Source organism: Solanum tuberosum, unplaced genomic scaffold (assembly GCF_000226075.1).
Source record: "Solanum tuberosum cultivar DM 1-3 516 R44 unplaced genomic scaffold, SolTub_3.0 scf00044, whole genome shotgun sequence".
Taxonomy (NCBI): domain Eukaryota; kingdom Viridiplantae; phylum Streptophyta; class Magnoliopsida; order Solanales; family Solanaceae; genus Solanum; species Solanum tuberosum.
Genome location: NW_006238970.1, coordinates 83,411 through 96,156, shown reverse-complemented (window position 1 = coordinate 96,156; position 12,746 = coordinate 83,411). Strand labels below are relative to the sequence as shown.

General features: G+C 31.6%; 1 protein-coding gene across 4 annotated transcripts; it reads left to right on the top strand.

The window, feature by feature from the left end:
* Positions 1–770: 770 nt before the first annotated feature.
* LOC102605033 (serine/threonine-protein kinase GRIK2-like) lies at positions 771–8,227 on the top strand. 4 transcript variants are annotated; one of them, XM_015306966.1, is made up of 9 exons: positions 802–1,046; positions 1,151–1,454; positions 2,252–2,339; positions 2,481–2,605; positions 4,362–4,457; positions 7,140–7,206; positions 7,341–7,456; positions 7,553–7,631; positions 7,742–8,227. In XM_015306966.1, exons 3-9 carry the CDS (start codon positions 2,261–2,263, stop codon positions 7,891–7,893), a joined length of 714 nt encoding a protein of 237 aa, XP_015162452.1. In that variant the 5' UTR covers positions 802–1,046; positions 1,151–1,454; positions 2,252–2,260; the 3' UTR covers positions 7,894–8,227. The 4 variants fall into 4 exon arrangements, 2 of the variants coding, with proteins under 2 accessions (XP_015162452.1, XP_015162453.1); XR_001473009.1 differs by lacking the exons at positions 7,553–7,631; positions 7,742–8,227 and adding exons at positions 4,057–4,133; positions 5,093–5,268 and having other exon boundaries at positions 771–1,454; positions 7,341–7,359; XM_015306967.1 differs by having other exon boundaries at positions 802–1,454; positions 2,252–2,302.
* The last annotated feature ends 4,519 nt before the right edge of the window (positions 8,228–12,746 follow it).

Genomic DNA, 12,746 nt, shown 5'->3' with positions numbered 1-12,746 from the left:
AATTTGAAATTTGAAATTTGAAATTTGAAATTTGAAATTTGAAATTTGAAATTTGAAATTTGAAATTTGAAATTTGAAATTTGAAATTTGAAATTTGAAATTTGAAATTTGAAATTTGAAATTTGAAATTTGAAATTTGAAATTTGAAATTTGAAATTTGAAATTTGAAATTTGAAATTTGAAATTTGAAATTTGAAATTTGAAATTTGAAATTTGAAATTTGAAATTTGAAATTTGAAATTTGAAATTTGAAATTTGAAATTTGAAATTTGAAATTTGAAATTTGAAATTTGAAATTTGAAATTTGAAATTTGAAATTTGAAATTTGAAATTTGAAATTTGAAATTTGAAATTTGAAATTTGAAATTTGAAATTTGAAATTTGAAATTTGAAATTTGAAATTTGAAATTTGAAATTTGAAATTTGAAATTTGAAATTTGAAATTTGAAATTTGAAATTTGAAATTTGAAATTTGAAATTTGAAATTTGAAATTTGAAATTTGAAATTTGAAATTTGAAATTTGAAATTTGAATTTTGAATTTTGAAATTTGAAAACTTAAGCATTATTTATTAGCTAAAAATGTTATTGAAAAAAAATCAAATAAACTAAAAATGTTATTAAATATCATATAATTTCAATACAAATAAATAAGTATATAAAAAGTAAAAAATCCCCCGTCCCGTCCCGTCCCCCCAAAACCCGTCCTGCCCGTATATATAGTGGAACGGGATGGGACTTATTTTTGTCCCCCCAATCCCGGTCCCGGCCAAATCCCCCCAGCCCCGTCCCCCGTCCCGTCCCGTCCCCCTTCGTCCCGTCCCCCAGTCCCCGTTCCCGTCCCCTTGCCAGCACTACTGTCACCGATGAATGTGAATCCATCACTGGTCACCTCTACTTCCTTGGGAACGGCGCTGCCGTCCCCTCTCACATTAATTCTGGCCCAGTGTAGATGATTTTTTAGCGATGTCTCCTCCTCCGTGTCAATGTATCCTCCACAGAGATTTCCAATATCTTGGAAAAACTTTTTGGACCATAGATTCATGGGTAATGCTAGTAATCTGATGCAGACCCAGTCTCTCGTGATTTCCTCTGGCCAACATCTAGTGGTTGGCTTCCACCAATCCAGATCTAACTTCATCTTCTTCCAGGGCCCGTCAGAACATGCTCTGCCGCTTTTCTCGTCGGAAGTTCAAACAAAAAGTGCCCATCATTGATCGAAATACATTGACTTCTATTGCTGATTTCTAGGAGTTTACAAGCCCATCTCCTCACATCATTCAAACTGAGAGTTTCTTGTCCTTGCTTTTGGAATTTTCAGACGATGCATCTGCCCAGGATGTCGTTCTCTTTTTGTGATGTTTCCCCGATGATGTCGATGCTTTTGGTTGTGTTCTGCGTATTGGCCGTCTCCGCTGCCTTCATCATCCATCTGCTACATTTAATAGCTTGTTTGTATGATTTCCCCTATTGCACTTTCTCCTTTCTGTCTATCCCATGTGCTCTGGCTGATTCACAAGTGAAACCAGCTATTTTGTGTGATATATTCCCCCTGCCCCCTTTATTATTTGTTTCAGGTGTAATAATGATTGATCTGCTTATGCCCTGAGTGGCAATGAAACTGATGTATCTCCCCTTTTCATTGTATTTAAGAGTGCAATATAACTCAGCAAAGTGGTCCTTCATGCTCCACCTCTTAACTGCCCTCCCCTGTACTTTTGAAGCTTCAATAAATATGGCTACCAACCATCTCAGGACCTTAATGCTGATTTTGACTCTTCTCATCTGGTATTGGCTACGCTCCACCCATTCGAACCAAACTTCTGCGCCATTCTTAAATCTGGCAATCTCATAAGACTTGAAACCTGCGTTGTAATAGATTCTCTCGTTCCCCGATTGATGTGCTCCGGCTGGGTTGCCGGATGCACCCATCAGAACCCTAACTAAAAGTGCTTTGATTTAAGAACTGCCAGACCTTGGGTTTCATGCCTGGGAGCATTTAACTCAAACTAATTTGCTTATTCTTTTTACTTGCTATGTTTTAGATAGTTTTCCCGATTTGGTACTGTTAGTCCTTACATTTGTCAAGGCATGTGTGATCACTTTTGTTTCACTGTGTGCCAACTAAGTTTGAGATAGATTGCGCTATGTTAATCATGTTCTATTATACAACTCAATTACCTATTAGATTTTCTATTCTCGTGGACTATTCTTTGATTAATGACCTTAATTTTTTTCCCCCATTTTTGCAGGTTTTAATCATGAAAATGCTGAGCCATCCCAATATAGTTAATCTTATTGAGGTGATTGATGACCCAACAATAGATAACTTCTACATGGGTATTTCTTGCACATTCCTATTCCTATAAATCCTTTCTCATTAGATTTGTGGCTTGCTATGTATATTGAATCATATTTTGGTGAATAGAAAGAGGGAAATCCAAAATGCTAAGCTTTTCTTTCTTTTCTTGGTTTGAACAGTCCTTGAATATGTGGAAGGAAAATGGGTTTGTGAGGGTGCTGGTCCAGCAGGTGGTCTTGGAGAAAATAAGGCACGGGCATACTTGCATGACACAGTGTCCGGCTTGATGTATCTAAATTCTCATGTATAACCACATTCTTCTAGTAATTCTTTGGAAGAAACAATTTTTCGCTGTTGATCTGTCTCATGTTGCTGTATTTGTGGCATGACCTTTGTGCGCATTTTTTCCTAATGTAACTGATGTTAAAGACATCATGAATCACCAATTTTTTATAAGGGCATTCTTGAAGTCATACATTTTCAGATAACTCCACTTCTAGTTATGCCTTGGGTTATTGTGTTATCCTTGATTGACTGTCGAGCTATCTTCTAAAGTATTGTCCCACTTTAACTAAATACTTGGAATCAAATTACAGGATTGGTAAGCTATTCTTTTTTTCCATGCTCTATTTCAATGTGATTAAAGAATGAAATGTTAACCTTTACTCTCTCCATTCCATATTAAGTTAATTTCTGAGGTGTTTCACACCTTTTAAGAAAAGTAGATTAAGACATAAATTTAACCTAGTTTTCCATTTTTACCCTTATTAATTATTGTCAAATTTATGATTACAATAACAAAATATTAATTAATCACTAATTCCAATACTAACTAATGAAGGGTAAAATTGGAAGAACACTCTAAAAGTAGTCTTGAAAACTGAACAATTAAGTTAATTTGAAAAATGGAAAATGCCTCAAAATTTAACTTAATATGGAATGGAGGGAGTAATGTTTAGGTTGTTTGGGTTATAATAGAACAGGTGAAATTGTCAACTAATTTAATTTTTGAGGTGTTTCACACCCTTTAAGAAAAGTAGATTAAGACATAAATTTAACCTAGTTTTCCATTTTTACCCTTATTAATTATTGTCAAATTTATGATTACAATAACAAAATATTAATTAATCACTAATTCCAATACTAACTAATGAAGGGTAAAATTGGAAGAACACTCTAAAAGTAGTCTTGAAAACTGAACAATTAAGTTAATTTGAAAAATGGAAAATGCCTCAAAATTTAACTTAATATGGAATGGAGGGAGTAATGTTTAGGTTGTTTGGGTTATAATAGAACAGGTGAAATTGTCAACCAGCAGCTTGAACTAAGGAGAAATGCTCCAAAGGGTAATGGTTTCAGAATAAATAGTATGATCTGAATATATGCCTGGAAGTTTAACTAACATAAGAAGAGTAAAGTTGAGGTAAATCTGTGATCAAACCTTAGTGTGAGAGAGCGTAAATCCTCAAATATTTGACTGCTGCTAGGCTAAATGGAGTGACATGGTTAGCAGGGATTCATATAGCCGACGCCTGCTAAGTTGAAAATGAGGTGTTTTAGTAGTAGTAATTGTTTGGATTTTCAACTAGGATTAGTCTCCTCTCCTCTACAAGTGGCCTTTTGCATTAGAAACTTCTTATGTGAGCCTCCTTTCCTTCCTGTTTCCTTTTCTCTGGCAAGGTAGCTAGTTTGACCTGAATTATGATGATTTTTTTCAGTTGTCAAAGACTAACATGACATTGTTCATTTTAACAGTTGCTTGTTGAGCTAGTTGTAATCATGTGATAAGGTGCCTATGAGATTCATTGCAAAAGGAAGTCGCTTAACTTAAGGTATAAGGAATTCAAGGAACCAAGTGAAGGGTCACTTTTCCTGCATGATATGATTACCATGTTAACTGTCAACAACAGAGTTGAAACCGTTTGACACATGCATTTTCCTTAGATTACTTAAATTATGCATCAGTAACTTTAAGGTTTGCATACCGCTATATATCACTGATAGATTGCAGTAATGTGCTTTATGTAGTTTAACATCTGTGTTTTTCTGCTCTTGAACAGAGTATAATCCATGGGGATATTAAGCCAGACAATCTTATAGTTACTGCCTCTGGCAGAGTGAAGATTGGTGATTTCAGCGTCAGCCAAGCTTTTGAGGTATGACTTTTTATCAACAGTGATTTTCTTCAACTTTATTAATTTAAGAGAAAATGGTCCAAAACCCCTCCAACCTATATCTGAAATTCCAACTACACACTCTAACTTTACGGGTGTCCTATCACCCCTCTGGACTATTTAAAAATGAAATAAATAACTCCTGAAATGCAGAGTTTAACAGAGAGTGCATTCACTCTCTTTGAGAGAGTGAGCTGACTATTTTTTTTTTCTTTTTGATCATTTTTTCTCTTTCTTTTTTCATTGTTTTCTTTCTCTTTCTTATTATCTAAACTATTTTCCTGTTCTAAATTTTGCCATGGTCGGAGTTTGAAGATTTTCCGGCAACCTTTTTGGAATTCATCTCCTAATTAATTCTTAATCTTTGTAAAGAATTAATTTGTAATCTAAACCAAACCATCAAACTTTTCTTCTCTTGATAAGGTTTTGTGTCTTTACATAACAATGTTCTTTACTTTTTGAAGAAAGATACTTCTTTTTTACTTTTGAATATAAATTCAACTACTTTATATACTAAAGAGGGTTTAGATTAAATTTATTTGTTATAGAAGACTAAACTTTGTATTCAATTTGATTGACAAGACAACAAATATTTTTTGGGTTAAAACTTTGAGCAGGTGAAGAAAGTGAAAGAGTTAATGGTGAAGAGATGGAAGGTGATAAAGGCGAAAATCAATGATTAGATCTCTATTCAAAATCCGCCGCCATAGATTGAAGAAAAGGATGGAGGAGGCAGGGTTAAAGAAAAGGATGGAGGAGGCGGCAAGTCTACATTTCTCTACAACTACACTAGGTAATTAAATCTTCAACAAAAAAAATAATCTCCCAAGTTGGATTCAAATACCTCAATATTATTGTAAATCGAAACTTTCACAAAGAATTAAGGTTGAAAAATAATTGAGGAAGAAAGGATAAAGAAGAAGGAGAAAAAATAATTAAAAAAGATTAATTGATGAAAAACACGTGTCAAGTGCGTGTGTTTCACCACAAGACACATGAGTGGTTATAGCGTTTTAAGGGGTTATTTATTTCATTTTTAAATAGTTCAAGGGGTGATAGGACACCCGTAAAGTTGGAGTGTGTAGTTGAGATATCAGGTATAAGTTGGAGGGGTTTTAGACCATTTTCTCTTAATTAAAAAGAGAAGAAAATATGCTTTTCTTCAGAAATTCTTTTTTTTTGGGAGATTCATATGCAAGTGTTTGTTTGTGAGCATTTTTTTCTTTCCTTTGATTTTTACATATGAGTGTGGCTTTTGGCCTTTCAAATTCACGTGCTTCCTCGACTTGTACTCCAATAGAATATGTTAGTTATTATATTTCTGTAGTTCTGTCATATCTATTCTTCACTGGGGGATTTTTGGTGTTTTCCCTGCAATTAGCTGTGGATGACCATGATCTGACTCCTCTCCAACTTGTTATCCAAGCATTATCTGTGTGAGCTGTTAGATATATGCGAGACTATATTTATCTCATGGATCATTGGAGCCATTCAGCAACATTGTTTGCTTGGAAGTCTGAGTTGGGGTGCTTCAACCTGCCTGCTTTCTCCGTGTTCTTTTGATATATACTTTTGAAAGAGCTTGCCCACAGTTATTACTTGGAGAAAAGCTACATTTTCCTTCTGTGGGTGTTCTTATGGCCTTGGAAGGGTCTGAATGCTGGGATCTCCCTCGGGGAAGGGGAAAGCATGCTGCCAGCCCCTCCAGTACCAAAATCCATCCGAGGACTGTTTTTGTCCTGGAGCTGACTCTGTGATTTGCAGAATAGGTGGTTATTGAGAAGGATGGTCATCCTCTAGTAGTTATTGCAGGAGGGAGTGGTTATCCAGGTTCAGTAGTAGGAAAGAAATATCTAATCCTCCTTTTCCTTTCAAGAGACGGCAGGTTTGAATGAAGCCTAAATGCATCCTGTATTGCCATCATGCCTAAAAAGGGAGGGGTAGCGTGCTCAAGGACTATAGGCCTATTAGCATGGTAGGACCTTAGGAAGCATCTATAAGATAATTTCTAAAGTGCTTTCTAACTGACGAAAGAACGTGTTGGATTCTGATAGTATACTTCCCATAATGCATTTGTACAAGGCAGACAAATTTTGAATGGGGCTTTGTGGCAAATGAGGTGGTTAATTCTAAAAGGAAAAAGGGAGAGCCAGGAATTTTATGCAAGTTGGACCTTGAGAAGGCATATGATCGCGTGAATTCGGTATTTTTGGACTACATCATGATGTGAGGAGTGGGGGGTTAGGGTACAAGTGGGTCAGTATCTCTACAGTTAAATTCTCAGTCATGGTAAATGGTTTTGTGGGTTCTTCGCCAACTCAAAGGATCTGAGACAACTTTAGCAGGAGGCTTTTGGAGGGGCTTTTCTGTTTCTACCGGGCAACAAAGCATTATCAGGCTCAACCATCTTCTATTTGAGAACATGCAAATGTGTCTCAACTGATGGCAGCCTTTAGCCTTTGTGTACTTTATGAATATTTTGCATATCTGTTGCATTTGAAGGCCCTAATAGGAGAAGAATCTCTTGATGCTGTTATATACATCCTCTAGTTTAAACTTTTGAGCTCTTAGATTTAGAATAATTGGGTTAATTTAAGTTATGTTTGCCATTATCTTAAGTTATGTTCTTCTTTCTCTTTCCGTTAATGGCTACTTTGTTTGTAGGATGATGATGATTCACTTAGGCGGTCTCCAGGCACTCCTGTTTTTACTGCTCCTGAGTGCTGCTTAGGTTAGAATCTCGGGGGTCCTCCAATATTGACATTTATATAAAAAAATTACTTACTGAGGTGGTTTCTTATTATTACTAATATTTTTGGTTGAGAAAGGTAACAATATACTGAATTGGTTTCTTTGTATTAATAGGACTAACATATCATGGAAAAGCTGCTGATACATGGGGAGTGGGTGTCACCCTTGACTATATGGTGTTGGGAAAATACCCATTTCTAGGAGACACACTCCAGGATACATATGACAAGGTAAGGATCAACTCTTGTTGGTGATGTATATATAATAATATCGCTAAGCCCTTAGTTTTCCAGTTCTTTAACAACCTTTGCATTCTATATTCCCAGATAGTAAATAACCCCAACTCTCTCCCTGACGTTATGGATCCTCTGCTGAAGAATTTGCTCGAGGGCCTTCTCTGTAAAGGTTGGTCTATTTGCCTATTGTATATGATTTTGAATTTCTGGGAATATACTTTTCTTAATTTTGTCATTTCTGTTGCTCCTGGTTATCCTAAAAAGTAGTGTGTCATGCAGATCCGGTACAAAGGATGAATCTCCAGAGTGTTTGTGAACATGAATGGGTTGTTGGTGATGAAGGTCCCATCCCTCGGCATTTATGTTGGTGCCAGCGGCAAAAAATGCTCAAGGAAGTATCAGATAGGAATGCAGAGGATACTTTCACTTGATAACTCTTGAACAGAAAGATGTTCTGTGAGTGATGGAATGGTAGCTAGTATAGAGTTATACAAGCAAAATAACATAGGATAGTAGAGAATGAAAGAATGAATGGTTGAGTAAATTCTGAGCTCGAATAATCTTTTCAATCAAATCCCATATCATGGAATCAGATATTTTCCCATTAACTAAATTTTGGAATATAAATCAGTCTTAGCAAGCACTCTATTTATTTGAAAACTAAATAGATTACTAGAAAAATTTATTTGGAGCATAAGACTTTATGTGAGATTCTTTCAACAATGTAATTATTTTGAATATTAAGGAGTCAGTTTCGAATCTTTATATTGGATTGGATTAAAAGTAAGAAAAGATGGTTGATTTCGTTGAATCAACTGTGGAATATGCTCTTGCTCACGACTCTACTATTTTCATTTTTCGTATTAAAATTTGTATACTGAAAGGCATAATATGAAGGATTTTTTAGATGCATATATATAATTAAAATGTGTATAAATTATATTTTTTTTAAATATGTGATGCACAAGATAAAAAGGTAAAATAAGCCATAGTAATGAATGCCATTATAATAGGTAAAGATAATTAATCCAAAATTCACTAACCCAGTTTTTCCTTTTTTAACCCCCCTGTGACTATTGAGTCAATAGGTGTCTTAGTTAATTGACTATCTAAATTTTTATTTTGTTAAAAAGAATTTGATTTCTTACTTTAAATTTTTCTCCCCATTTCTTCTTCCATACCCCCATATAATTATTAAAATAAATAAATATTTTTTTTTAGAAAAAGAGTCTAAAGGAATTATCTTACCTATTCAAAAGGTTGATTTGAGTATTATTCTCCATCGTTAAGGAGTCGTTTGGTAGGTGTATAAGAATAATGTCGAATAAAATATATTAGTAATGCTAGTATAGGTTATGATAGAGATTATTTCTTATGCATTAGTTGGTTTGGTGTATGTTTATTTCTTATGCATTAGTTGGTTTGGTGTATTAAACATAACATGTACTGGATAAAAAAAATTTAAAAGTATTTATTTACACCTCCACAAATAACTGATTGAAAGTATGTGAAAAAATGTTTTTCGTGACAATTATATCTTTAGCCATGCTAATGTGTGCATTAAAGACTCTTGCATTGTATTTATTAGGGGTGTACATGACCGGATTGGTTCGAGTTTTTCAAATATCAAATCAAATCATTTGTGTCAATTTTTTAAATTTATAAACCAAACCAAACTAATAAAACTCAGGTTTTTCAACATCGGATTTTTTCAATTTGATTCGGGTTTTTCAAATACCAAACCAAACCATTTGTGTCGAATTACTAAATTCTTAAATCAAACTAAACTAATAATAAACCTCGAATTTTTCGGTAAAATATTCACACAAACATACAATTAACTTGTGCTCCAAATATTTCTTTAGTTCAACCAAAATACAACTACCTAAGGTGTTTTTAAGAAAATAACACAAAATAACAGATGAGTGATGATACTAAAATATTCAATAAAAAATAATAATGAAATCGCAAAAATAAATATTGCAAATTAATAAGTGATAATGAAAATTATCAAAATTTTAAAAATACTAAATCATGCTAAAATAAGTCTAATAAGTATTAATTACATGATTAAACATTAAAAAAAAAAAATTAACACAAGTATAGTCGATTTTTTTTTTCAATGCCAAACCAAATCATTAATCGAGTTTTTGATTCGATTTGCGGTTTGATTCAATTTTCGATTTGATTTTGTACACGCCAAACTTATACCTGGATTTTCCATTGACTACACATAAAATAATATCAAATAGAGTGTATAATTAAATCAAGATACACATATTAAAAAAATATACGAAGCAAGATATAAAAAATAAAAAGTAATAATTAATACATACATTATTTTTCTAATGCATTATGCCAAACGATCCTAGGATTCGAAGGAATTAAGTTCAATTTACGAAGATGTAAAGAAGGAATGGAAATATAGTTAGTAGGAAATTCATGCGTAAATGATAGGAACTAGATGAGGTACTTCTAAAATGACAAACTAATTGTTAGATTAGTTAGTGTTTGATTGGTTAGTATTTGAAAAGAGGCATAATATAAGTGTTTATTTAATTTAAAATTAAAAAGGTTTTCAAATTCAAATAAATAATTATTAATAATACACAAAAGTTTGTTCTTAAAGAAAATTCTAGTTATTTTTTTTAAATTCGAATCTCATTGACTTTTAAAATCGTGGAGTGATTCTGCTACAATCCCTGCAGACCATCAGTTCAATGATACTATTATTCATGTTATTTCTTACTTTTTTGGATTTCAATTTACTATAGTATTTGTTATTTCTTTTTCTTCAGTTTTCATATTAATTGTTATTGCTATCATTATTTTTACTGTATTTTTATTTTTTTTGCTACATATTTGATATATTTTACTTGAATCGATAGTCTATTGAAAACATCTATATGTATCTTTATAAGGTAGGAATAGGATTGTCACCTTTATCTTCTCCAGATTTCTCTTATGCGATTTTACTATGTATGTTATCATTATTGTTGGCATAAGTAAATATTAAGAGGTTTTTTGAAAATATACTAAGGGCTTGTTTGGAAAGCCAACCTAGTAATTGGATTTGGTGTAATTGGGTGTAATTACACTGTTTGTCCTGTTTGGTTGGACATGTAATTGGTGTAATTGGCAGCCGGCAGGGGATAATTACACTCTTCAATTCACAGGGAGGGGTTGTGAATTACTGTAATTACATGATGTAATTACCACCTGATTACTTTTTAATTTCTTCTTTTTATTGTTTTATTTTATTTTTTTATTTCTATTATTTTAAGTTCCTTTTTTTTATTAATCTAAAAATTTCTAAAAGTTTATTTTTTATTTTATATTATTATATTTCATTCTCTTCTCATTCTCAACCTTACTTCACGTGGTTCTATGCAATTTTTTCGTATTATCTAATTATTTATGTCATGCTTATTTCTCTCATTAGCATAATTTTATTAGTATTCTAATTTTTAAATTAAAATATCATTTATTGTTAAGTAAGGTTATAGACTTGCGTTTTTTTTTAAAAAATAATCATATTTATGTATGCTATGTTGAAATTTGCGATAAGAGTATTATGTTAAATTTTTTGTTTTGAATTTATAACTTATGTTATATATTCAGTTTCATTTGTTTTAGTAATATTGAATTCATTGTCAAACATTTTAATAATTTATGACATTTTATTTATAGATTAATCTTTTTATCAAACATGCATTTCACGATGTTCGTAGAAATTTCATACTTTTAGTTTTTATGATCAATTCAATTGAAATATATTAATTTGAAAATATATAAAACAATTATTTTTTCATAATATTAGTTAAGAACATATGTTTATTAATTAATATATATCTTAAATATTTAATTTAATATCATTTATAAAGTTTCTTATTTGTCTAGTATAAATTTTAAATAATTAGTTTTTATTTTTAAAATTTTGATATAATTTTATGATTGCAATTGTGCATCCAAAATCCAAATAGAACATGGGTAATTAAATCGAGGCAAATAAATAGATCAATGTAATTACTAAATTATATAATTACTAGGCTGATAATTACTATCCTAGTAATTACACCAATTCCAATTACCAGATGACTTTCTAAACACACCTAAGAGAAAATGACTAGTTGCCATCAAAAGTAGACCACTCAATTCATATTTGGCCCTTAGAGTATCTGTTAAGTGATATTGTTTGCCTGCCCTTTACTAGTGGGGCCTTTATTATTATATTTATATATATTTAGAAATAAAGGAGTAAGTAGCTGACGTTACTATCAATTCATATTTGACGGAAAGTTGTTGTTTGGAAAAAAATTGTTTCTCGAAATTCGATCTTATCCTAAGTTACAAGAGATGATCCAATAAGGGAAAATAACTTATTGGTCCAATTGTGTGCACCAAGCAAATTAATGTCAAACATAAATTGTGCATATAAATTTTTATTTTTTGTCATTTAATTAAATACTATGTATTTAACTATTTACATATTCATAATGCATAATATAAAGGCAAGTAAATTTTGTTTTAGTATAATTACTTGCAAATCATATAAGAGAAATATATTATATTAAATAAATTTTTTTGCGACGAAGTTATCAAGAAAATATTTAGAAAATTTTAAGTATGAGATTCTCCATTTGAAAAATCACCGTTCAATTAACTTGATTCGAATCAGATGCTCGACTATCTTTAATGTGGAGTCATTACTTTCCAAAATCGGATGCTCAATCAATATATTTGTATGTTATTACTAGTTCCCAATATGAAAATATTCATCTAGATTGCGCAAGTGGTAAAAATGGGTACTTCATGAGCATTCATAGTTTCCATGTTATACGTTTTATCATTACATGTATCTTTACTTGAACTAATTGTAAGTAGGACATGAACTTGATTGTATATTGAAAAAAAAAAGAATAATATTTAAAATTAAGTTAAAAACAATTATTTAAGAATTAAAATAGAATTAGAGCATGTTCATTTTTAAAAATATCAAAATCCTGTGAACAATTTTTTTTATTTGAAAAGTGACTATCTAAAATCAGATTATTATTTTTTAGTATGTCCAAGCGGGCCCTGACTATCTTTTTTGTGTAAATGTAGAATCCGGATGACTATTTCCCAATCTAACCACCTTTTTTAGTGCTCTTCCCAATATGTAATTGATGCCACTTGAAGTCCACTCTTTTAAGATGAATATTTTAAAATTAAATTTTGAGTATTCAAATATCATATAAAGCTTATTATTAATTTTTATATATATATATATATATATATATAT